This window comes from Oncorhynchus mykiss, chromosome 21 (assembly GCF_013265735.2).
Source record: "Oncorhynchus mykiss isolate Arlee chromosome 21, USDA_OmykA_1.1, whole genome shotgun sequence".
NCBI classification, from domain to species: Eukaryota; Metazoa; Chordata; class Actinopteri; order Salmoniformes; family Salmonidae; genus Oncorhynchus; species Oncorhynchus mykiss.
In genome coordinates, this window is record NC_048585.1 from 36056977 (window position 1) to 36081558 (window position 24582).

The following is a 24582-nucleotide window of genomic DNA, read 5'->3' on the forward strand; positions in this document are numbered from 1 at the left end:
TGCAGGTGGCATCAATTTCAATCCCACTGGTGTTAACCCCTCTAGAATCAACATTCAGATATAAAACTTACAACACTTTTTACCTCAACACCAAGATTTTAACACCTGCATATTTGCTGTGCATGGACAGAGCCATGCTCTGTTTGTTTCTATTGCAGAGGTTGTGGTACAGCTACGCCTAATCAGACTTGCCTGTGCTAATGGGCCTCCAGGCAAAGTAAAATGATACGAATTACTTTTTTGATGCATGCCCCTCAAATGATACAAATGTAACAACAGCCTGAGCGCACAGAACTTGAAACAACAATACAGATGAAACCAAGTGTGCAATACAATGTATTATCTGAGTGGCACTGGTGCTCCCAAATCAAAATTCCATGTGCATTCCACAGGTCACGTTTATAAGTGTGTTCCAAAAAATTATCAAGATTAGGTAATATTTCGCAGCACACCTGAGAGTTCCAGTAGAGTGAAGTATAATGTACTCTGCTATACTATACTGTACTTAACTGTAGTCTACTGTACTCCACTCTATTGAACTAAACACTGCTGTGCTGCACTGCACTCTAATCACTGTACTGTGCTGTACTGTCCAACTTGTGAAATGTAGATGTGTATGATCGTTCAGATTTGGTCCGGTCCAGACCAACCAAACGTGATCATGTTTGGAACGGGGCTCATTAGAACCAGGCAATTTATACATTTACATTTTGATCATTTAGAGATCTACAGTCAGTGCATTCAATTAAGGTATTTAAACAACCACATATCACAGTCATAGCAAGACAAAAACGTTTCTGTAACCTTTACTGAGAATGTTGAAGTGTTCCATTATTTTTTTTCTCCTGGTCAGCTTTTGAAAAAGCAAACATAAGTGCATGTGACAGATGGGAGCAATAATACATATTCCACACAGCAATCTTCAGTTGGCTCCATTTTCTCTTTTAAATTGTAATTCAATGTCGAGAAAATAAGTATTTTCACATAATTGCAAATAGCCTACAAAAATCATACCGGTATTCATTGAAGTTTATAAACAAGCGCACCCTAAACCTATGCGGCTACACTCGAAAGTCTGCTGTGGAGATAACCGCTCTTTAACCAAACTATCAACAGAGTACTGGGTATAATAAATAATTAAATTGCGCGAAGGGAGCTGCAGCTGAATTGCTGATGTAAGGGGTTCAGTGCAGCATTTCATGTCGCAGGGTGGAAGGAAGCTTTGCAATCTGCCCGGCGTTTTTTGCTATCTCACACATGCAAATCCGACAAAAAAATATGCTGTCAATAGTTAAAAACTGCGTATTATTTTCAGTTGTGTGCTTGTACATAGCTACGCCGATTTCTTTAAAAAGGATTTCCAGATGTCCTTCAGCATGCAGCTGTTCCAAGGAGTCCATCATTTGTTTTGGATCTTCCTATGTCCCAAGGATCATCCCGAACGACATTAATTCACTGTAAGTAACTTCAGTCATACCTGATTTAGTCTAGGCTACTAAAAATTGTCTTTGCCGCTAATGCAAATTATGACATATGAACGAACGAGTTATAGTAGGCCTACATATCTCATATTGTATAGGCTAAGAGATGTTTGTGGTGACACTGGCACAAGCTTGTTATACATTTTTATATATTTATATATATATCCATATATATTATATACATGCAATGACATAGGGGAGACCGGGGCTAACACTTTGGTTTATTTCTGAAAAAACTGAGTGAGATTAATAATATTTTTACACAAACATAGGCTACATGTCTCAGCTACCATTGCCCACTGTCACTACGTTTCTAGGACATACCAGTCATGTACAATTTAAACCGAAGGTGGTGGAGGTGAAATGTTACATTTAACCCCACAGACTGGGTTAAATGTAACACTGTCTTCAATTGTAGAAATGAGGGGTTATAGATAAATGTTATGATTTGAAACTGATATTAAGATAAAAAATACACTAAATGGACAAATGTTTTTTACAGTTTAAGAATGCCATATTGACCAGAAACGGTGTAGCCAGAATTTATTAGCATTCAAATGTATAAATTAAACTCAATATATATATATATATATATTATCCTATTTCTAGTTGATGTAAAGACGTGACATTTGATACAATTATGTAAATATGTCTAAATACCATAATATATGATATAATTCTTGGTAACCTGCGTTTAAAACTAACCCTGTTACAACTAGCCCCCATTTACTAATCTGAGGTTTGTGGGGAAATACAACAATAATGAATGTCATTAACTATACCAATCAAAATACCTCTTCATACGGATCAAAATTAGGCCATGGCTACGGTTATAGTGTTTTTGCGTCCGGAAAGCTCTTTTTTAAATCTGAGGATCCGAATCACGTTCTGCGCATGTGTTATTTTACGTTTTTTCTAATTTAGCTGCTGCTCATACTCCCCTCCCTTCACGTTTCGCTCTTCTGAGCCATGATGTTGCCTTTGTTTTTGCCTCATATTTTTCTGAATATCTGAAATAAAAACCCTGCAGCGATTTGAACGAACATTCCAAAACATATTTATTATCAACCTTCTCTGTCTGTTGTAACGGATATTGCAGATGCACAAGCAGGACGCAGTCCTTACACTTTGGACACATTTTGTATGATTATGTAGACTAATCTTTATAGTTGCTGCCATATCATGGTTCCTGAAAAAAGTGTATAAGGACCGGTAAAAAAATAATCGGACATTGGGCGAGTTCGTTTTGCATCGCCCGGTGCCATAGGTATGCCAAATATACTGACATCGTGTCGATAATACAGAGCTGAATGCATGTCAGCAGCTAAGAAGACCATGGAACCGCTAGACGGCCTGTTTGTGTCGTATGTACAGTATTCTTGCAATACTAACAACACATTTTGGACCAACATGTCGATATTGTATTTTGTGTAAAACATTTAAATAGCTGCATGTAGCCTAATCCCCTCCTGGAAAAAACAACATGAAATCGCGTTTATGCCTACTGAGGAATGGAATACAATAGTTTGTTGTGTACAACATGAAATGTGTAAACTACCCCAGTGACCAGACAAAGACGATCAAGGAGGGTGAGTGGCGCCAGGACACTCAGCACAGCAGCTAAGTAATCACCGGAGTGAGCACAAAAAATATCCTGCACATGCACAGCAATATCCGTATTTTGCGGGAAAACTCTGTATCAGTAACCACTCCCGAGGGTTCCCGAGTGGCGCAGCGGTCTAAGGCATTTCATATCAGTGCTAGAGGGGTCACTACAGACCCTGGTTCGATTCTAGGCTGTATCACAATCGGCCGTGATTGGGAATCACATAGGGCAGTGCACAATTGGGTCACTGTCGTCAGGAGTAGGCCTTCATTGTAAATAAGAATTTGCTCTTAATTAACTGACTTGCCTAGTTAAGTAATGGGGAATGTTCTACAGGTCAATAATCAAAAAAGAGAGGCAGGCAAGAATATTCATTTTAGGGCTCCATTTTTTTTTTGTCAATACAAAAAAGGAAACTGATGGATTTAAATAAACAGTGCCTTCAGAAAGTAGTCACACACCTTGACTTGTTCCACATTTTGTGGACAAAGTGAAAACATGTTTTTATAAATGTTAGCACATTTATTGAAAGTGAAATATAGAAATATCTAAATTACATATGTATTCACACCCCAGACTCAATACATCTTAGAATTACCTTTGGCAATGATTACAGCTCAAATCAAATTTGATTTATTTGTCACATACACATGTGTAGCAGATGTTATTGCGGGTGTAGCGAAATGCTTGTGTTTCTAGATACAACAGTGCAGTAATATCTTAAAATTCACAACAATACAGACAAGGCACACAACCTAATAGAATGGAATTAAGGAATATATAAATATTAGGATGAGCATTGTCAGAGTGGCATAGACTAAAATACAGTAGAATAGAATACAGTATATAAGATGAGTAAAGCAAAAATATGTAACCATTATTAAAGTGACTAGTGTTCCATTATTAAAGTGGTCAGTGATTTCAAGTCTATGAATATGGGGCAGTGGCCTCTAAGGTTCAGGGTTACGAAACTGGGTGGAAGCCGCCTAGTGATGGCTATTTAAAAGTCTGATGTCCACCATTGTTCCTGTACCTGCCACCCTACACCCACTTCAATTTGCATACTGCCCCAATATGTCCACAGATGATGCGATCACCATCACACTGCACACTGCCCTATCCCATCTGGACCAGAGGAATAACTATGTAAGAATGCTGTTCGTTGACTACAGTGCGGCATTCAAGATCATAGTACCCTCCAAGCTCATCATTAAGCTTGAGGCCCTGGGTCTCAACCCCACCCTGTGCAATTGGGTTCTGGACTTCCTGACGGGCTACCTCCAGGTGGTGAAGGTAGGATACATCTCCACTTTGCGATCCTCAACACTGGGGCCCCACAAGGGTGCATGCTCAGCCCCCTCCTGTACTCCCTGTTCACCCATGACTGCATGGCCAATTACACCTCCAACTCAATCATCAAGTTTGCAGACGATACAACAGTAGTAGGCCTGATTACCAACAATGACGAGACAGCCTACAGAGAGGAGGTGATTGCACTCGGAGTGTGGTGTCAGGAAAATAACCTCTTACTCAACATCAACAAAACAAAAGGAGATTATCGTGGATTTCAGGAAACAGCAGAGGGAACATGCTCCTATCCACATCAACGGGATGGAGCAGGTGGAAAACGTCAAGTTCCTCGGCGTACACATCACTGACGATCTGAAATGATCCACCCACACAGACAGAGCGGTGAAGGCGCAACAGCGCCTCTTCAACCTCAGGAGGCAGAAGAAATTTGTCTTGGCACCTAAAACCCTCACAAACTTTTACAGATGCACAATTGAGAGCATTCTGTCGGGCTGTATCACCAGAGGGTGGTGTGGTCTTCCCAACACATCACCGGGGGCAAACTACCCACCCGCCAGGACACCTACAGCACCCGATGTCACAGGAAGGCAAAAAAGATAATCAAGGTCAACAACCACCCAAGCCACTGCCTGTTCACCCTGCTATCATCCAGAAGGTGAGGTCAGTACAGGTGCATCAAAGCTGGGACAGAGAGACTGAAAAACAGCTTCTATCTCAAGGCCACTGTTAAATAGCCACCACTAGGCGGCTTCCACCCAGTTACTTAACCCTGAACCTTAGAGGCTGCTGCCCCATATACATAGACTTGAAATCACTGGCCACTTTAATAATGGTTACATATTTCTGCTTTACTCATCTCATATGTACAGTGGGGCAAAAAAGTATTTAGTCAGCCACCAATTGTGAAAGTTCTCCCATTTAAAAAGATGAGAGAGGCCTGTAATTTTCATCATAGGTACACTTCAACTATGACAGGCAAAATGAGGGAAAAAAATCCAGAAAATCACATTGTAGCATTTTTAATGAATTTATTTGCAAATTATGGTGGAAAATAAGTATTTGGTCACCTACAAACAAGCAAGATTTATGGCTCTCACAGACCTGTAACTTCTTCTTTAAGAGGCTTCTCTGTCCTCCACTCGTTACCTGTATTAATGGCACCTGTTTGAACTTGTTATCAGTATAAAAGACACCTGTCCACAACCTCAAACAGTCACACTCCAAACTCCACTATGGCCAAGACCAAAGAGCTGTCAAAGGACACCAGAAACAACATTGTAGACCTGCACCAGGCTGGGAAGACTGAATCTGCAATAGGTAAGCAGCTTGGTTTGAAGAAATCAACCAGGGGAGCAATTATTAGGAAATGGAAGCCATACAAGACCACTGATAATCTCCCTCGATCTGGGGCTCCCCGCAAGATCTCACCCCATGGGGTCAAAATGATCACAAGAACGGTGAGCAAAAATCCCAGAACCATACAGGGGGACCTAGTGAATGACCTGCAGAGAGCTGGGACCAAAGTAACAAAGCCTACCATCAGTAACACACTACGTCGCCAGGGACTCAAATCCTGCAGTGCTAGACGTGTCCCCCTGCTTAAGCCAGTACATGTCCAGGCCCGTCTGAAGTTCGCTAGAGAATTTGGATGATCCAGAAGAAGATTGGGAGAATGTCATATGGTCAGATGAAACCAAAATATAAATTTTTGGTAAAAACTCAACTCGTCTTGTTTGGAGGACAAAGAACGCTGAGTTGCATCCAAAGAACACCATACCTCCTGTGAAGCATGGGGGTGGAAACATCATGCTTTGGGGCTGTTTTTCTGCAAAGGGACGAGGACGACTGATCCGTGTAAAGGAAAGAATGAATGGGGCCATGTATCGTGAGATTTTGAGTGAAAACCTCCTTCCATCAGCAAGGGTATTGAAGATGAAACGTGGCTGGGTCTTTCAGCATGACGATGATCCCAAACACATGCCCGGGCAACGAAGGAGTGGCTTCGTAAGAAGCATTTCAAGGTCCTGTAGTGGCCTAGCCAGTCTCCAGATCTCAACCCCATAGAAAATCTTTGGAGGGAGTTGAAAGTCTGCGTTGCCCGGCAACAGCCCCAAAACATCACTGCTCTAGAGGAGATCTGCATGGAGGAATGGGCCAAAATACCAGCAACAGTGTGTGAAAACCTTGTGAAGACTTACAGAAAACGTTTGACCTCTGTCATTGCCAACAAAGGGTATATAACAAAGTATTGAGATAAACTTTTGTTATTGACCAAATACTTATTTTCCACCATAATTTGCAAATAAATTCATAAAAAATCCTACAATGTGATTTTCTGGATTTTTTTTCTCATGTTGTCTGTCATAGTTGAAGTGTACCTATGATGAAAATTACAGGCCTCTCTCATCTTTTTAAGTGGGAGAACTTGCACAGTTGGTGGCTGACTAAATACTTTTTTGCCCCAATGTATATACTGTATTCTATTCTACTGTATTTTCGTCTATGCCACTCTGACAATGCTCATCCTAATATTTATATATTCCTTAATTCCATTCTTTACTTTTAGGTTGTGTGTCTTGTCTGTATTGTTGTGAAGCAAGTGGGCACAGCAGACTGGGATAGGGTGAGATTGAATATGTCCGTAAACACTCCAGCCAGCTGGTCTGCACATGCTCTGAGGACGCGGCTAGGGACGCCGTCTGGGCCGGCAGCCATGCGAGTGTTAACACGCTTAAATGTCTTTCTCACCTCAGCCACGGAGAAGGAGAGCCCAAAGTCCTTGGTAGCGGGCCGCATCGGTGGCAATGTCTTATCCTCAAAGCGGGCGAAGAAGGTGTTTAGCTTGTCCGGGAGCAAGACGTCGGTGTCTGTGACAGGGCTGGTTACCCATTTGTAGTCTGTGATTGTCTGTAGACCCTGCCACATACAGTGCCTTGCGAAAGTATTCGGCCCCCTTGAACTTTGCGACCTTTTGCCACATTTCAGGCTTCAAACATAAAGATATAAAACTGTATTTTTTTGTGAAGAATCAACAACAAGTGGAACACAATCATGAAGTGGAACGACATTTATTGGATATTTCAAACTTTTTTAACAAATGAAAAACTGAAAAATTGGGCGTGCAAAATTATTCAGCCCCTTAAGTTAATACTTTGTAGCGCCACCTTTTGCTGCGATTACAGCTGTAAGTCGCTTGGGGTATGTCTCTATCAGTTTTGCACATCGAGAGACTGAAATTTTTTCCCATTCCTCCTTGCAAAACAGCTCGAGCTCAGTGAGGTTGGATGGAGAGCATTTGTGAACAGCAGTTTTCAGTTCTTTCCACAGATTCTCGATTGGATTCAGGTCTGGACTTTGACTTGGCCATTCTAACACCTGGATATGTTTATTTTTGAACCATTCCATTGTAGATTTTGCTTTATGTTTTGGATCATTGTCTTGTTGGAAGACAAATCTCCGTCCCAGTCTCAGGTCTTTTGCAGACTCCATCAGGTTTTCTTCCAGAATGGTCCTGTATTTGGCTCCATCCATCTTCCCATCAATTTTAACCATCTTCCCTGTCCCTGCTGAAGAAAAGCAGGCCCAAACCATGATGCTGCCACCACCATGTTTGACAGTGGGGATGGTGTGTTCAGGGTGATGAGCTGTGTTGCTTTTACGCCAAACATAATGTTTTGCATTGTTGCCAAAAAGTTCAATTTTGGTTTCATCTGACCAGAGCACCTTCTTCCACATGTTTGGTGTGTCTCCCAGGTGGCTTCTGGCAAACTTTAAACGACACTTTTTACGGATATCTTTAAGAAATGGCTTTCTTCTTGCCACTCTTCCATAAAGGCCAGATTTGTGCAATATACGACTGATTGTTGTCCTATGGACAGAGTCTCCCACCTCAGCTGTAGATCTCTGCAGTTCATCCAGAGTGATCATGGGCCTCTTGGCTGCATCTCTGATCAGTCTTCTCCTTGTATGAGCTGAAAGTTTAGAGGGATGGCCAGGTCTTGGTAGATTTGCAGTGGTCTGATACTCCTTCCATTTCAATATTATCGCTTGCACAGTGCTCCTTGGGATGTTTAAAGCTTGGGAAATCTTTTTGTATCCAAATCCGGCTTTAAACTTCTTCACAACAGTATCTCGGACCTGCCTGGTGTGTTCCTTGTTCTTCATGATGCTCTCTGCGCTTTTAACGGACCTCTGAGACTATCACAGTGCAGGTGCATTTATACGGAGACTTGATTACACACAGGTGGATTGTATTTATCATCATTAATCATTTAGGTCAACATTGGATCATTCAGAGATCCTCACTGAACTTCTGGAGAGAGTTTGCTGCACTGAAAGTAAAGGGGCTGAATAATTTTGCACGGCCAATTTTTCAGTTTTTGATTTGTTAAAAAGGTTTGAAATATCCAATACATGTCATTCCACTTCACGATTGTGTCCCACTTGTTGTTGATTCTTCACAAAAAAATACAGTTTTATATGTTTGAAGCCTGAAATGTGGCAAAAGGTCGCAAAGTTCAAGGGGGCCGAATACTTTCGCAAGGCACTGTACGTGTTGTGTCTCAAACCGTTGAACTGCAACTCCACTTTGTCTCTATACTGACGTTTTGCCTGTTTGATTGCCTTGTGGACGGAATAACTACACTGTTTGTATTCAGTCATATTCCCAGTCAACTTTCCATGGTTAAATACAGTGGTTCACGCTTTCAGTTTTGTGCGAATGCTGACATCTATCCACTGTTTCTGGTTGGGGTTGCTTAATAGTCACACTGGGTACAACATCTCCTATTAACTTCCTGATAAACTCAGTCACAGTATCCGTGTATTTGTCAATGTTATTCTCAGAGGCTACCTGGAACATGTCCCAGTCCGCTTGATCAAAACAATCTTGACGGGTGGATTCTGATTGGTCAGACCAGCTTTGAATAGTACTTAGCACAGGTGCTTCCTGTTTGAGTTTCTGCCTATAGAATGGGAGGAGCAAAATGGAGTCGTGATCAGATTTGCAGAAGGGATGGGGGGGGAAGGGCCTTGTAGGCATCCCAGAAGTTGGAGTAGCAGTGGTCGAGTGCTACAGTCAATGTGTTGATAGAACTTCGGTAGCTTTTTCCTCAAATTTGCTTTATTAAAAACCCCAGCTACAATAAATGCGGCCTCAGCATATGTGGTTTCCAGATTGCGTAAAGTCCAGTGAAGTTCTTTAAGGGCCGTTGTGGTATTGGCTTGAGGGGGAATATACATGGCTGTGACTATAACCAAAGATAATTATTTTGGGAGGTAATACAGTCAGAATTTGATTGAGGTATTCTAAGTTGGGTGAACAGAAGGACTTAAGTTTCTGTGTGTTATCACAATGGTTAATCATGCACCCTCGCCTTTCTTCTTCCCGGAGAGTTCTTTATTCCTGTCTGCGAGATATACTGAGAACCCAGCTGGCTGTATGGACAAAGGCAGTATATCCCGAGAGAACCATGTTTCTGTGAAACAGAGTATGTTACAATCCCTGATGTCTCTCTGGAAGGAAATTCTCGCCCACTCCGAAAACCTCTTCTCTGCCGGCTGTGTTTTGGATCAGCCTCTGGAATCAGTTCAATTGCCCTGGGCTGTACGAACAAAGGATCCAATGTGGGAAAGTCGTATTCCTGGTTGTAATGCTGGTGAGTTACCGCTGCTCTGATATAAAAAAGTTAATTCCGGCTGTATGTAATAACACAAAAAATTTCCTGGGCAAATAATGTAAGAATTAACACAAAAAAACATGAAGAGTGGTACTCGGTGATGCGTTGCGTTAGATTTGCCCCAAACATAACGCTTTCTATTCAGGACATAAAGTTTATTTCTTTAACACATTTTTTGCAGTTTTACTTTAGTGCCTTATTGCAAACAGGATGCATGTTTTGGAATATTTTTTATTCTGTATAGGTGTCCTTCTTTTCACTCTGTCATTTAGTGTTGTTGATCCACCCTCAGATTTATCCTAACATAGCCATTAAACTCTGTAACTGTTTTAAAGTCACCATTGGCCTCATGGTGAAATTCCTGAGTGGTTTCCTTCCTCAGGCATCAGAGTTAGGAAGTATTCCTGTATCTTTGTAGTGACTGGGTGTACTGATACACCATCCAAAGTGTAAATAATATATTCACTGTGCTCAAAGGGATATTCAATGTATGTTTCTTTTTTAACTAACAATAGGTGCCCTTTTTTTTGCAATGCATTGGAAAACATCACTGGTCTTTGTGGTTGAATCTGTGTTTGATACCTCCAGGCTGTGTAATGGCTATTTGACCAAGAAGGAAAGTGATGGAGTGCTGCATCAGATGACCTGGCCTCCACAATCACCTGACCTCAACTCAACTGAGATGGTTTGGGATGAGTTGGACCGCAGAGTGAAGGAAAAGCAGCCAATAAGTGCTCAGAATATGTGGGAACTCCTTAAAGACTGTTGGAAAAGCATTCCAGGTGAGGCTGGTTGAGAGAATGCCAAGAGTATGCAAAGCTGTCATCAAGGCGAAGGGTGGCTACTTTGAAGATTGTCAAATATGTTTTGATTTGTGCAACACTTTTTTGGTTACTACATTATTCCATGTGTGTCATTTCATAGTTTTGATGTCTTCACTAGTCTTGAAGGAGTTCCCATGTATGCTGAGAACTTGATGGCTGCTTTTCCTTCACTCTACAGTCTAACTCATCCCAAACCATCTCAATTGGGTTGAGGTCGGGTGATTGTGGAGGCCAGGTCATCTGATGCAGCACTCCATCACTCTCCTTCTTGGTCAAATAGCCCTTACACAGCCTGGAGGTGTGTTGGGTCATTGTCCTGTTGAAAAACAAATGATAGTCCCACTAATGCCAAGAGTGTGCAAAGGTGTCATCAAGGCAAAGGGTAGCTACTTTGAAAAATCTAAAATATACAATATATTTTGACTTGTTTAACACATTTTTTGGTTACTACATGGTTCCATATGTGTCATTTTATAGTTTGATGTCTTCACTATTATTCTACAATGTAGAAAATAGTAAAAAATAAATAAAAACCCTTGAATGAGTAGGTGTGTCCAAACTTTTGACTGGTACTGTATTTATTCAACAGTTTTTAAAATACCTGTACCCTCAATTAGATCTTTATTTATTCATTGTACAATGGGACATTTCACACAATAAGCTAGGAGTATCACAATGTCAGCCTCAGAGTTCAAGGTCTAAATGGCAGTAGGGGATGCAACCAGACCTGGGTGTAAATAGTATTATTCTTGCCTGCCACAATGGAAATCAATGGAATAGTCCCAAAAGTCCCTGTCCATCTAGCACTCCAGTCTCATGCAAACGCTCAAAGTATTGAACGATTTAAAATACAAGTTAAAGCTAGGTCTGGATAGGACATAAGCAATTTATGCCATTGTAATGTGTTAAGTAACCTTGGCTGAGACAGTGAGGCCTAATCTCGGCAACCCAGAACCAAATCTAAAAAACAGTGCACCCATACAATTTTTCCTCATACTGTATCCCACAGCCAATCAATCTTCTGTTCCCAACAACACACTCACAAAGCAGCGTAATCTTCACTCCACAAGTGCCATGTGTGTGAAATCGTTGTTAGCGCCAACTGAGAATGCAGTAGCCTAAAGTTGCACACTTCTGTACTGTTCACAGATTCTGTGAAACCCACGAATAGTCAGTTCCTTCAGGATTTAGCAACAATTTGCAGCATATTATGCGGGGCTTGCACATTTGACCAATCACGCACTAGTCCTATTACAACATAAAACAGTAAAATCATCCCAATATTACCGTTAGATCACCGCACTACAAAAACAGGGCTCTCAATTTTAACCAATCAACCTACTTTTGCCACATAAAATGGTTCAATCAGAAGTTTACATACACTAAGTTGACTGTGCCTTTAACTTCATGGCTTTAGAAGCTTCTGATAGGCTAAATAACATAATTTTGAGTCAATTGGAGGTGTACCTGTGTCTGTATTTCAAGGCCTACCTTCAAACTCAGTGCCTCTTTGCTTGACATCATGGGCAAATCAAAATAAATAAGCCAAGACCTCAGAAAAAAAATTGTAGACCTCCACAAGTCTGGTTCATCCTTGAGAGCAATTTCCAAACACCTGAAGGTACCACGTTCATCTGTACAAACAATAGTATGCAAGTATAAACACCATGGGACCACGCAGCCGTCATACCGCTCAGGAAGGAGATGCGCTCTGACTCCTAGAGATGAACATACTATGGTGCGAAAAGTGCAAATCAATCCCAGAACAACAGCAAAGCACCTCGTGAAGATGCTGGAGGAAACAGGTACAAAAGTTTCTATGTCCACAATAAAACGAGTCCTATATTGACATAACCTGAAAGGCCGCTCAGCAAGGTAGAAGCCACTGCCCCAAAACCGCCATAAAAAAGCCAGACTACGGTTTGCAACTGCACATGGGGACAAAGATTGTACTTTTTGGAGAAATGTCCTCTGGTCTGATGAAACAAAAATAGAACTGTTTGGCCATAATGACCATCGTTATGTTTGGAGGAAAAAAGAGGGAGACTTGCAAGCCGAAGAACACCATCCCAACCAACGGGCCTGGCAGCATCATGTTGTGGGGGTGCTTTGCTGCAGGAGGGACTGGTGCACTTCACAAAATAGATGAGATCATGAGGGAGGAAAATTACGTGGATATATTGAAGCAACATCTCAAGACATCAGTCAGGAAGTTAAAGATTAGTCGCAAATGGGTTTTCCAAATGGACAATGACCACCAAGCATACTTCCAAAGTTGTGAAAAAATGGCTTAAGGACAACAAAGTCAAGGTATTGGAGTGGCCATCACAAAGCACTGACCTCAATCCTATAGAAAATGTGTGGACAGAACATAAAAAGCGTGTGTGAGCAAAGAGGCCTACAAAATTGACTCAGTTACACCAGCTCTGTCAGGAGGAAGGGGATTCACCCAATTTATAGTGGGAAGCTTGTGGAAGTCTACTCAAAACGTTTGACCCAAGTTAAACAATTTAAGGGCAATGCTATCAAATAGTAATTGAGTGTATGTAAACTTCTGACCCACTGGGAATGTGGTGAAAGAAATAAAAGCTGAAATAAATCTCTCTCTACTATTGTTCTAAAATTTCACATTCTTAAAATAAAGTGGTGATCCTATCTGACATAGAACAGGGAATTTTTACTAGGATTAAATGTCAAGAATTGTGAAAAACTGAGTTTAAATCCATTTGGTTAAGGTGTATGTAAACTTCCGACTTCAATTGCATGTACATAGTGTACAGTTTGCCACTACTCTCCTGCACTGTAAAAAAAGAAAAACAAGTCTGTCCACTGATCATTGCACTGCTACAACTGGCCTGCCTCCTCCTTTGAAACTGTACCTTTTTTCTATATATATATTTATATACAGTATATATATATTTTTACCTTTATTTAAGTTAAGAAAAAATTCTTACTTTCAATGACGGCCTACCCCAGCCAAACCCTCCCTTAACCCGGACGACGCTGGGCCAATTGTGTGCCGCCCAATGGGACTCCTTGATCACGGCCGGTTGTGATACAGCCCGGGATCGAACCCGGTTTGGTAGTGATGCCTCTAGCACTGCAATGACTGCAATGTGCCACTCGGTCCCCTAAACATAATCTTTTCTACTTTTAATTTGCTCTGTGCTTACTCCATAATCTTACTATCTTTCAGGAGCATTGTCAACGGGTCCTTCTCCGAGATCAAGGAGACCATGTTTGCTCACATGCCATCTCTCCAACTCCTGTGAGTCAATGACACTTGTACTATACATTAATATGCAAACGAGACATGACTACCAGTTTGTGTGTCCATGGGAATGGGTAGGGGTTTAACCAGTTGGGAAATTAAGTTGAACTCAACAACAGATGGTCATAAAAAGTGTCGTTCTTAAAAAAAATTGATGTTTGAAAATTGATGACAGTAAGTCACTTTGGATAAAAGCGTCTGCTAAATGGCATATATTATTATATATTATTATTATATATAAGTTTGCGACTGTAGTTACATGTATTCACATCATAGTTAAGCCCCTGCTAGTGTTGCTGCAGGTATAAAATCCTAGGAAATGTTCTGTACCTGACACAAGCTTTCTCCAATTAATAAATCAATGTCTGGTTGTGTGTGTATGTGTTTTGCGGGGGCAGGAGAATCTTTGTTGCTTTAGTGATTCATTTAAGTTTGTCCCTCATTTTAAGCTCAACCCTGTAACGTGAACTGAACTCTTGTTTTAATATAGTAAAACTATACTTTTTTTTAATCAAAAGAAAACATGTAACATCTAGTAGTCAAATCATAGTGGAAAAGCAGGTGATACTCTTTTTGGCTATTTTATGGTGTTTTGTGGTAGAAAACTGAGTACGTTGAGCGTAATAGATGTTACTCATAGATAGATGGGCTACACATGTTTTAACAAGTTCAAATGTTTTGTTAAGTTTGCATTTAATTGCACACAACATGCTTCCATTCCCCCTGTCACAAGGGGAGTTATAGCTGATTTTAAGATGAAATTGTCAACCCTTTACTTTAATTGGCATTTTTCTTAACTTGATCTCTTGAGATGGTAAAACATGATTTTTATTAAGTTGAACATGTGTACTTATGACAGAATATAAACATTTGGTAAAAAAAATAGTTATTTTAACCATAAAATAGTTATTTTTGACAGACTTACACTACCCAAAAAGCACTCTATTTATGGAACGACGCATATCTATTTAGCCAAAGCCAAGACATGAATGTTGTTCTTACCATATTCTACCTTACATATGACTTGATATTCATATAGTTTTTGTGTGTTTTTTAATTACCTTAACATTTTACTTGTCTATTTTAGCATGTAGGGAATGTAGGCTTAGTGGAGTGCTCAGTACTGAATTTGATGATGAGCATACCTAGCAAACAGGGGATGTCCTGAGCACATTCGGTGACATTCCCATTAGGTCTCTTAAGAGTTTCGAACGTTGTGTGATGGTCCAAAGGCAATGTTCTCTGGGGGACCTTTGTCTAGTCCCCTATAAGTTCCTAGGATGTCACTGAGGACCATATCAGGACCTTTTTAGGATATTCTCAGGATGTTAATTTGACTAGTCCTTAGACATTGCGTGATGGTTCCAAGGGAACGTTCTCTAGGACTTTTCTTGGGACGTGTCTTTGTTCCCTGTAGGTTTTGTCTAGTTCCTGGTTTGTCCCGGGGATGTCCCCGAGAACATTTTTTGATCTTTCTTGGGAAGTTGTGTCATTTTGTTTAATTCCCGGTTTGTCCTAGGGACACCCCCGAATAATTTTTTAAAGACGTTCTTGGTACGTTGTGTCATGGTCCCCTGAAGCTCCCCTGATTGTCCTATGTGTCCCAAACCATGATACACTATATATACAGAAGTATGTGGACACACCTTGAAATTAGTGGATTCGGCTATTTCAGCCACACCCGTTGCTGACAGGTGTATAAAATTGAGCACACAGCAATGCAATCTCCATAGACAAACATTGGCAGTCGAATTGCCCATACTGAAGAGCTCAGTGACTTTCAACTTGGCACCGTCATAAGATGCAACCTTTCCAACAGTTCATCAAATTTCTGCCCTGCTAGAGCTGCCCCAGTCAACTGTAAGTGCTGTTATTGTGAAGTGGAAACATCTAGGAGCAACAACAACTCAACCGCAAAGTGACAGGCCACACAAGCACACATAATGGGACTGCCAAATCTGTCCTTTGCAACACACTCTACAGAGTTCCAAACTGTCCCTGGAAGAACTGGTCGTCGGGGGCTTCGGCCGTGCAGCCACACACACACAAGCCTTAGATCACCATGCACAATGTCAAGCATCAGCTGGGGTGGTGTAAAGCTTTCCGCCATTGGACTCTGGAGCAGTGGAAATGTGTTCTTTGTAGTGATGAATCACACTTCACCATCTGGAAGTCTGACGGACAAATCTGGGTTTGGCGGATGCCAGAAGAACGCTACCTGCCCAAATGCATAGTGTCAAATGTAAAGTTTGGTGGAGGAGGAATAATGGTCTGGGGCTGTTTTTCATGGTTCAGGCTAGGCCCCTTAATTCCAGTGAAGGGAAATCTTAACGCTACAGCATACAATGACATTCTAGATGATTCTGTGCTTCCAACTTTGTGGCAAAAGTTTTGGGAAGACCCTTCCCTGTTTCAGCATGACAATGCCCCCGTGCACAAAACGAGGTCCATACAGAATTGGTTTTTCGAGATCAGTGTGGAAGAACTTGACTGGCCTTCACGGAGCCCTGAACTAAACTCTATCGAACACCTTTGGGATGAATTGGGACGCCGACTGCGAGCCAGTGTAATGGATGTGAAACGGCTAGCTAGTTAGCGGTGGTGTGCGCTAAATAGTGTTTCAATTGGTGACATCACTTGCTTTGAGACCTTGAAGTAGTGGTTACCCTTGCTCTGCAAGGGCCGCGGCTTTTGTGGAGCGATGGGTAACGATGCTTTGAGGGTGACTGTTGTTGATGTGTGCAGAGGGTCCCTGGTTCGCGAGGGGACGGTCTAAAGTTATACTGTTACACCAGGTCTAATCACCCAAAATCAGTGCCTGACCTCACTAATGGTCTTGTGGCTGAATGGAAGCAAGTCCCTGCAGCAATGTTCCAACATCTAGTGGAAAGCCTTCCCAGAGGAGTGGAGGCTGTTACAGCAGCAAAGGGGGGACCAACTCCATATTAACGCCCATGATTTTGGTATGAGGTGTTTGACAAGCAGTTGTCCACATACTTTGGTCATGTAGTGTAAATGAAGTAATGAAAAATGTGTCAGGGTTTTAAGGTAAGTGGTATGCTATTCAGCTAAAATAGTGTAAATTATTTAAACAATGACAATGTTATTGCGTTTGACATGATCATTTAGTACTGACTTTCCAATACCCTACCTGTGCTTTGAATTCACAACCTCTGGATTTGGAGTATGCTTTTTCTTTCTGCTGTGCCACAGTTTGTAGAATTTCAGAATAGGTAATACACATGTATTACCTATAGTGCCATCTACACTGCTATTTTAATTATCAGTTAATCTGACTATTCTTTCATTAATCTTTCATTAATCTTTCATTAATTTCATTTATTTGAGGTTGGTTTTTTAGTATAGTTGTTGGTGTTTTAATGTTACTCCTGAATCACTATGATAAATATAATGGATTTTGCACCTTTGGCAGCAATTACAGCTTTGAGTTTTCTTGGGTTTGACGATACACTTGGCACACCTGTATTTGGGGAATTTCTCCCACTCTTCTCTGCAGATCCTCTCAAGCTCAGCAGAGGGAGCACCCCCCTATCCACATCGACGGGACAGTAGTGGATAAAGTGGAAACTTTTAACTTCCTCCGCGTACACATCACGGACAAACTGGAATGGTCCACCCACACAGACAGCGTGGTGAAGAAGGCGCAACAGCGCCTCTTCAACCTCAGGAGGCTGAAAAAATTTGGCTTGTCGCCAAAATCACTCACAAACTTTTACAGATGCACAATCGAGAGCATCCTGTCGGGCTGTATCACCACCTGGTACGGCAACTGCTCCGCCCACAACTGTAAGGCTCTCCAGAGGGTAGTGAGGTCTGCACAACGCATCACCGGGGGAAAACTACCTGCTCTCCAGGACACCTACACCACCCGATATCACAGGAAGGCCAAAAAGATCATCAAGGACAACAACCACCCGAGCCACTGCTTGTTCACCCCGTTAGCATCCAGATGGCAAGGTCAGTACAGGTGCATCAAAGCTGGGACCAAGAGACTGAAAAACAGCTTCTATCTCAAGGCCATCACACTGTTAAACAGCCATCACCTACATTGAGTGGCTGCTGCCAACATACTGACTCTATCTCCAGCCACTTTAATAATAAAAAATTGGATGCAATACATGTATCACTAGTCACTTTAAACTATGTCACTTTATATAATGCTTACATACCCTACACTGCTAATCTCATATGTATATACTGTACTCTATACCATCTACTGCATCTTGCCTATGCCATCGCTCATCCAAATATATTTTATGTACATATTCTTATTCATTCCTTTACACTGGTGTGTATAAGGTAGTTGATGTGAAATTGTATTTCGCTGCATTTCGCTGCACTCGCATTAACATCTGCTAACCGTGTGTATGTGACAAATAACATTTGATTTGATTTGAAGTGGGATGGGGCCCCTAGCTGCACAGCTATTTTCAGGTCTCTCCAGAGATGTCGATCAGGTTTAAGTCCGGGCTCTGGCTGGGCCACTCAAGGACCTTCAGAGACTTGTCCCAAAGCCAAAACCTGCGTTGTCTTGGCTGTGTGCTTAGGATCATTGTCTTGTTGGAAGGTGAACCTTCGCCCCCATTCTGACGTTCTGAGAGCTCTGGAGCAGGTTTTCATTAAGGATTTCTCTGTACTTTGCTCAGTTCATCTTTCCCTTGATCCTGACTATTGTCCCAGTCCCTGCCGTTGAAAAACATTCCCACAGCATGATGCTGCCACCATCATGCTTCACCATGGGGATGGTATTGGCCAGGTGATGAATGATGCCTGGTTTCCTTCAGACTTGACGCTTAGCATTCAGGCCAAAGAGATCAATCTTGGTTTCATCAGACCAGAGAATCTTGTTTCTCATGGTCTGAGAGTCCTAAAGGTGCCTTTTGGCAAACTCTAAAAGGGCTTTAATGTGCCCTTTACTGAGGAGTGGCTTCCATCTAGCCACTCTACCGTAAGGGCCTATTTGGTGCTGCAGAGATGGTTGTCCTTCTGGAAGATTCCCCCCATCTCCACAGAGGAACTCTGTAAGAGTGACCATCAGGTTCTTTGTTTTCTCCCGGACCAAAGCCCTTCTCCACCGATTGCTCATTTTGGCCGGGTCGGCCAGTTCTAGGAAGTCTTGGTGGTTCAAAACTTCTTCCATTTAATAATGATGGAGGCCACTGTGTTCTTGGGGACCTTCAATGCTGCATAAATGTTTTGTTACCCTTCCCCAGATATGTACCTTGACACAATCCTGTCTCAGAGCTCTACGGACAATTCCTTCAACCTCATAGCTTGGTTTTTGCTCTGACATGCACTGTCAACTGTGTGACCTTATATAGACAGGAGTGTGCCTTTCCAAATAATGTCCAATCAATTGAATTTACCACAGGTGGACTCCAATAAAGTTGTAGAAACATCAAGTATTGATGTGAGCTCAATTTCAAGTCTCATAGCAAATGGTCTGAAAACTTACAGTTGAAGTCGGAAGTTTACATACACCTTAGCCGAATACGAACCATCAAACAGGCAAAGCGTCAATACAGGACTAAGATCGAGTCAAACTACACCAGCTCTGACACGTGACGGATGTGGCAGGGCTTGCAAACCATTACAGACTACAAAGGGAAGCACAGCCGAGACCTACCCAGTAACACGAGCCTACCAGACGAGCTAAACTACTTCTATGCTCGCTTCGAGGCAAATAATACTGAAACATGCATGAGAGCACCAGCTGTACCTGAGGACTGTGTGATCACGCTCTCCGCAGCCGATGTGAGTAAGACCTTTAGACAGGTCAACATTCACAAGGCCGTAGGGCCAAACAGATTACCAGGACGTGTACTGCGAGCATGCGCTAGCTAACCAAGTAGTAAGTGTCTTCACTGAAATGTTCAACCTTTCCCTGTCCGAGTCTGTAATACCAACATGTTTTAAGCAGACTACCATAGTGCCTGTGCCCAAGAACACTAAGGTAACCTACCTAAATGACTACTGACCTGCAGCACTCACATCTGTAGCCATGAAGTGCTTTGAAAGGCTGGTCATGGCTCACATCAACACCATCATCCCAAAAACCCTAGACCCACCCCAATTTGCATACCGCCTCAACAGATCCACAGATGATGCAATCTCTATTGCAATCCACACTGCCCTTTCCCACCTGGACAAAAGGAACACTTATGTGAGAATACTATTCATTGACTACAGCTCAGGGTTCAACACCATAGTGCCCTCAAAGCTCATCAATAAGTTATGGACACTGGGACTAAACACATCCCTCTGCAACTGGATCCTGGACTTCCTGACGGGCCGCCCCCAGGTGGTAAGGGCAGGTAACAACACATCCGCCACGCTGATCCTCAACACAGGAGCCCCTCAGGTGTGTATGCTCAGCCCCCTCCTGTACTCTCTGTTCACTCATGACTGCACGGCCAGGCACGACTCCAACACCATCATTAAGTTTGCCGATGACACAAGAGTGTCACCGACAACAACAAGACAGCCTATAGGGAGGAGGTCAGAGACCTGGCCGTGTGGTGCCAGGACAACAACCTCTCCCTCAACGTGATCAAGACAAAGGACATGATTGTGGACTACAGGAAAAAGAGGACAGAGCATGCCCCCATTCTCATCGACAGGGCTGCAGTGGAGCAGGTTGAGAGCTTCACGATCCTTGGTGTCCACATCACCAACAAACTAACATGGTCCAAACACACCAAGACAGTCATGAAGCGGGCACGACAAAACCTATTCCCCCTCAGGAGACTGAAAAGATTTGGCATGGGTCCTCAGATCCTCAAAAGGTTCCCCAGCTGCACCATCTGCCTGGTATGGCAAATGCTTGGCCTCTGACCGCAAGGCACAACAGAGGGTAGTGTGAATGGCCCAGTACATCACTGGGGCCAAGCTTCCTGCCATCCAGGACCTCTATACAAGGTGGTGTCAGAGGAAGGCCCTAAAAATTGTCAAAGACTCCAGCCACCCTAGTCATAGACTTCTCTCTGCTACCACATGGCAAGCGGTACTGGACCACCAAGTCTAGGTCCAAGAGGCTTCTAAACAGCTTCTACTCCCAAGCCATACAGCTCCTGAACATCTAGTCAAATGGCTACCCAGACTATTTTCATTGCCCCTCCCCCTTTCCACACCACTGCCACTCTCTGTTGTCATCTATGCATAACTCTACCTATATACCGTTGTATGTACATGTACTTAGTACCTCAACTAACCGGTGCCCCCACACATTGACTCTGTCCTGGCACCCCCTTGTATATATTGTTATTTTTTACTTCTGCTCTTTAATTACTTATTACTTTTATCTCTTATTCCTATCTCAATTTTTTTTTTAAACAGCACTGTTGCTTTGGGACTCGTAAGTAAGCATTTCACTGTAAGGTTGTTGTATGCGGAGCATGTGACTAATAAAATGTTATTTTATTTTATATTGCGTTGATTCGAGCACAATTCACACAGTAGAGCTAAACATTGATAGTGTTAACTAAATGGGAAAACTAAAGAGTTGAGTGAAGTTCAATCTCATGCTTCTCTGCGCAGGCTGATATTTCTTCTGTGTGGCACTCAGAGGGAACATTACCTACAGTTGTAATCAGTCATTGGTACAGACATTGTGGTGTAGCAGAAACATTGGAATGTCGTGAATCTAGAGGTTGTGAGTTCAAATCCCAGGTGAGGATGTGTTCAATAATAATTACTGTATGAATAAACATACACAATGTATGTCAAATTGTGTTAAATACAAAACCTCCAGGGGACCAGAACATAACATCCCAAGAATGTCCTTGGGGACATCCCAGGGAGCTAGACAAAACCTCTAGGGTACAATGACAGAATGTCCTGCTGATTTCGGGTGACCATTTTATGACGTCCCGGGGACATACTAACGGCTCATTATTGTTAGCAGGGTATATCCTTATTATGAGGTATACAAAGTATAAGTGAGGTATACATAATATGGACACACTACCAGTCTGTAATCAGTAGGCAATTTTAAGGACAGATGCCTTGTTCCAGTATAAGGTACAGTTGTCCATCAGCAATTTACATTTTAGTGCAAGCATGACATTGATTGTGACCCTCATGTTTATAAAAAGGCTTATCATAGCAAAACTGTACTTTTGAGCTCATCTCAGATTACAAGGTCACAAAAAGGGAACATGGAGATAATATATTGTCAGTGATATACTGGAGGACAGAGGTAGATTTATCCTCAAACCTAAACATCCCCACGCTGGGTAACACTATGATATCACTATAGTGAGATGACCATCATTTGAGGATACAATTTTGACTTAATTTTTGATTGCTATTATTAGAAATGAACTTAACCTTTTAGTTGTATAGTATATATCATGTTAAAATATCAGTGATTCTACATGTGAAGGTTTGTCAATGACGTGTGACATTAAATGTTATGATATAATGAATTATAATAAATCAAAATTATACATTTACTTTTTAAACTACAATGTCTTTCTATATTTGCACTTGTGTTCAAAGTAACTAACTGTTTATATATTTTTATCATAGACTTCTTAATTCAAATTCAGTGATGACAATAAGGGACGATGCATTTTCTGGCCTTCCACACCTGGAGTACCTGTAAGTGCCTTTCCATTCATTCACTCATCTTTAAAATAATGATATACTGAAGCTAATTTTGTTGTTCAAGAAATTAGCTACTGAGTAACTGTATCCCTTTTATTATAGTCAGGATTAATTCTACGATACATTAGCCCCATGTGATCACACAATCCATTTTCTCTTTTGAAGTGCTGTATAACCTTTGTTCTTTAGGTTCATTGAGAGTAATAAGATAGAGACGGTCTCCAAATATTCCTTCAGAGGACTCAGGGACCTGACTCACCTGTAAGTTCAAATAATCATCATTGTCATTAGAGGAAGTTAGATTTAACAACTTGATATTAGATGGTTCCTCACTTTCAAAGTAATCTATGGGCCAAGACTACGAATTTCAGCTAACTTTACCCACCACTTGCTAACAAGCAATGGAAGTGATAGGAGCAATCAACAACCACAAAAAATCATGGCCAAATCAACTAAAATCCACTACTTGTGGTTTGACATTACGTGACCTGACAGAATTCAGATAGAAATTTGAGTTATAGATCTGTCATTCTAATTGAAGGTAAGTATGATAAGTGTGTGTGTTATTGTGTGCTGTTATACAGTATGTGTTCTATTTCCTCCTTAAGATTTGTTTTTGTTTCTTTTTGTTCACCAGATTCTACAATATTGTTGGTTATTGAAAATGTATTTCACAACGGTATAGTTGGTACAATGATTCTCTACAAAATACATTGCTTGTTTTGTCACAAAAACTGAAATTAGGTGAACATTTTAGAATTTTAGCAACCAGTTAATGGCAGAGCAATTTCTACATAATGCAGCTTTAAAATTGATTAGGCCATTTACAATCACTTCCATTGATTGTTAGCTAGCGGTGGCTAAAATTAGCTGACGTTTATAGTGGTTGTTTAAAGAAAACTGAACTATGTATTATAGTATCTCCTGGCCCATAGACTACTTTAATAAGGGCGAGGAACCATCTAACTTCAAGTTGTTGAATCCTGAACTTCTCCTTTAATTCCGGTGAAGAAAATGTATGTTTGGGGATAATGCAGTAGTATTTTAGCCCACATTGTCTTCTTACCAGGGAATTACCAGGTCTACAAGGGCTTACCAGAGTTACAATGATATTCTACCCGAAATGCAACCTAATGGTTTCCCACTTATTTTCCACTTGCATTTGGTAGTAGTGATGTATTAATGTCAATTGAAGGCTAAGGGCTCTACTTTTAGCTTGTCACAAGGCAGTGCTATTGTCAAATGCAAGTAGGTTGGCCATTTTGGCTTGTTAATACTGGTGCTGTTATTTTCTAACCATATCGCCAGTTGGCAATTTACCGGTCTAACATCAGCTCGCCTGCACTGAGGTGAAAACTCAAGTGGTAACATTTAATGATCTAGTGCTGTCAAAAACATTATTTCCATGTGTTTCATATATATTTCCACACCATGAGGTTGGAATAATTACTGTGAAATTTAGAAAATTATGACAATGCCCTTTTAGTGTAAGAGCTGTTTGAAAAGACCGCCTGAAATTTCAGTCTGTTTTGGTGGGATGGAGTTTTAGTCTGCCTGGTAAATTAGTTAATAGACCACTAAGAAAGAGAGTTCCAAACCTCTCTGCCAATAACATCTAGTTTTCCCCTCCCCACTCAGAAATTGCTTGAGGAGTTGCTTTTAGCTAAGAAGCTATTTTTGTTTCGTTTTGACGATTTTAATTGAAAACAAACACAGTAAGGTACTTAATTGTTAACCAGAAATGATTTTATATTGAATAAAACAATGTCTGCATTGGGCCTTT

The 24582-nt window shown here is 41.4% G+C and overlaps 1 protein-coding gene across 1 annotated transcript in view; it reads left to right on the top strand.

The window, feature by feature from the left end:
* The first annotated feature begins 1139 nt into the window (after positions 1–1139).
* lgi2a (leucine-rich repeat LGI family, member 2a) overlaps positions 1140–24582 on the top strand; it is a 36349-nt gene continuing 12906 nt past the window's right edge. Inside the window, exons 1-4 of the mRNA XM_021577630.2 lie at positions 1140–1457; positions 14097–14168; positions 22722–22793; positions 22989–23060. Coding sequence (XP_021433305.1) covers positions 1258–1457; positions 14097–14168; positions 22722–22793; positions 22989–23060 — 416 coding nt within the window. The 5' untranslated portion in view covers positions 1140–1257. The remainder of the gene's footprint in view (positions 1458–14096; positions 14169–22721; positions 22794–22988; positions 23061–24582) is intronic.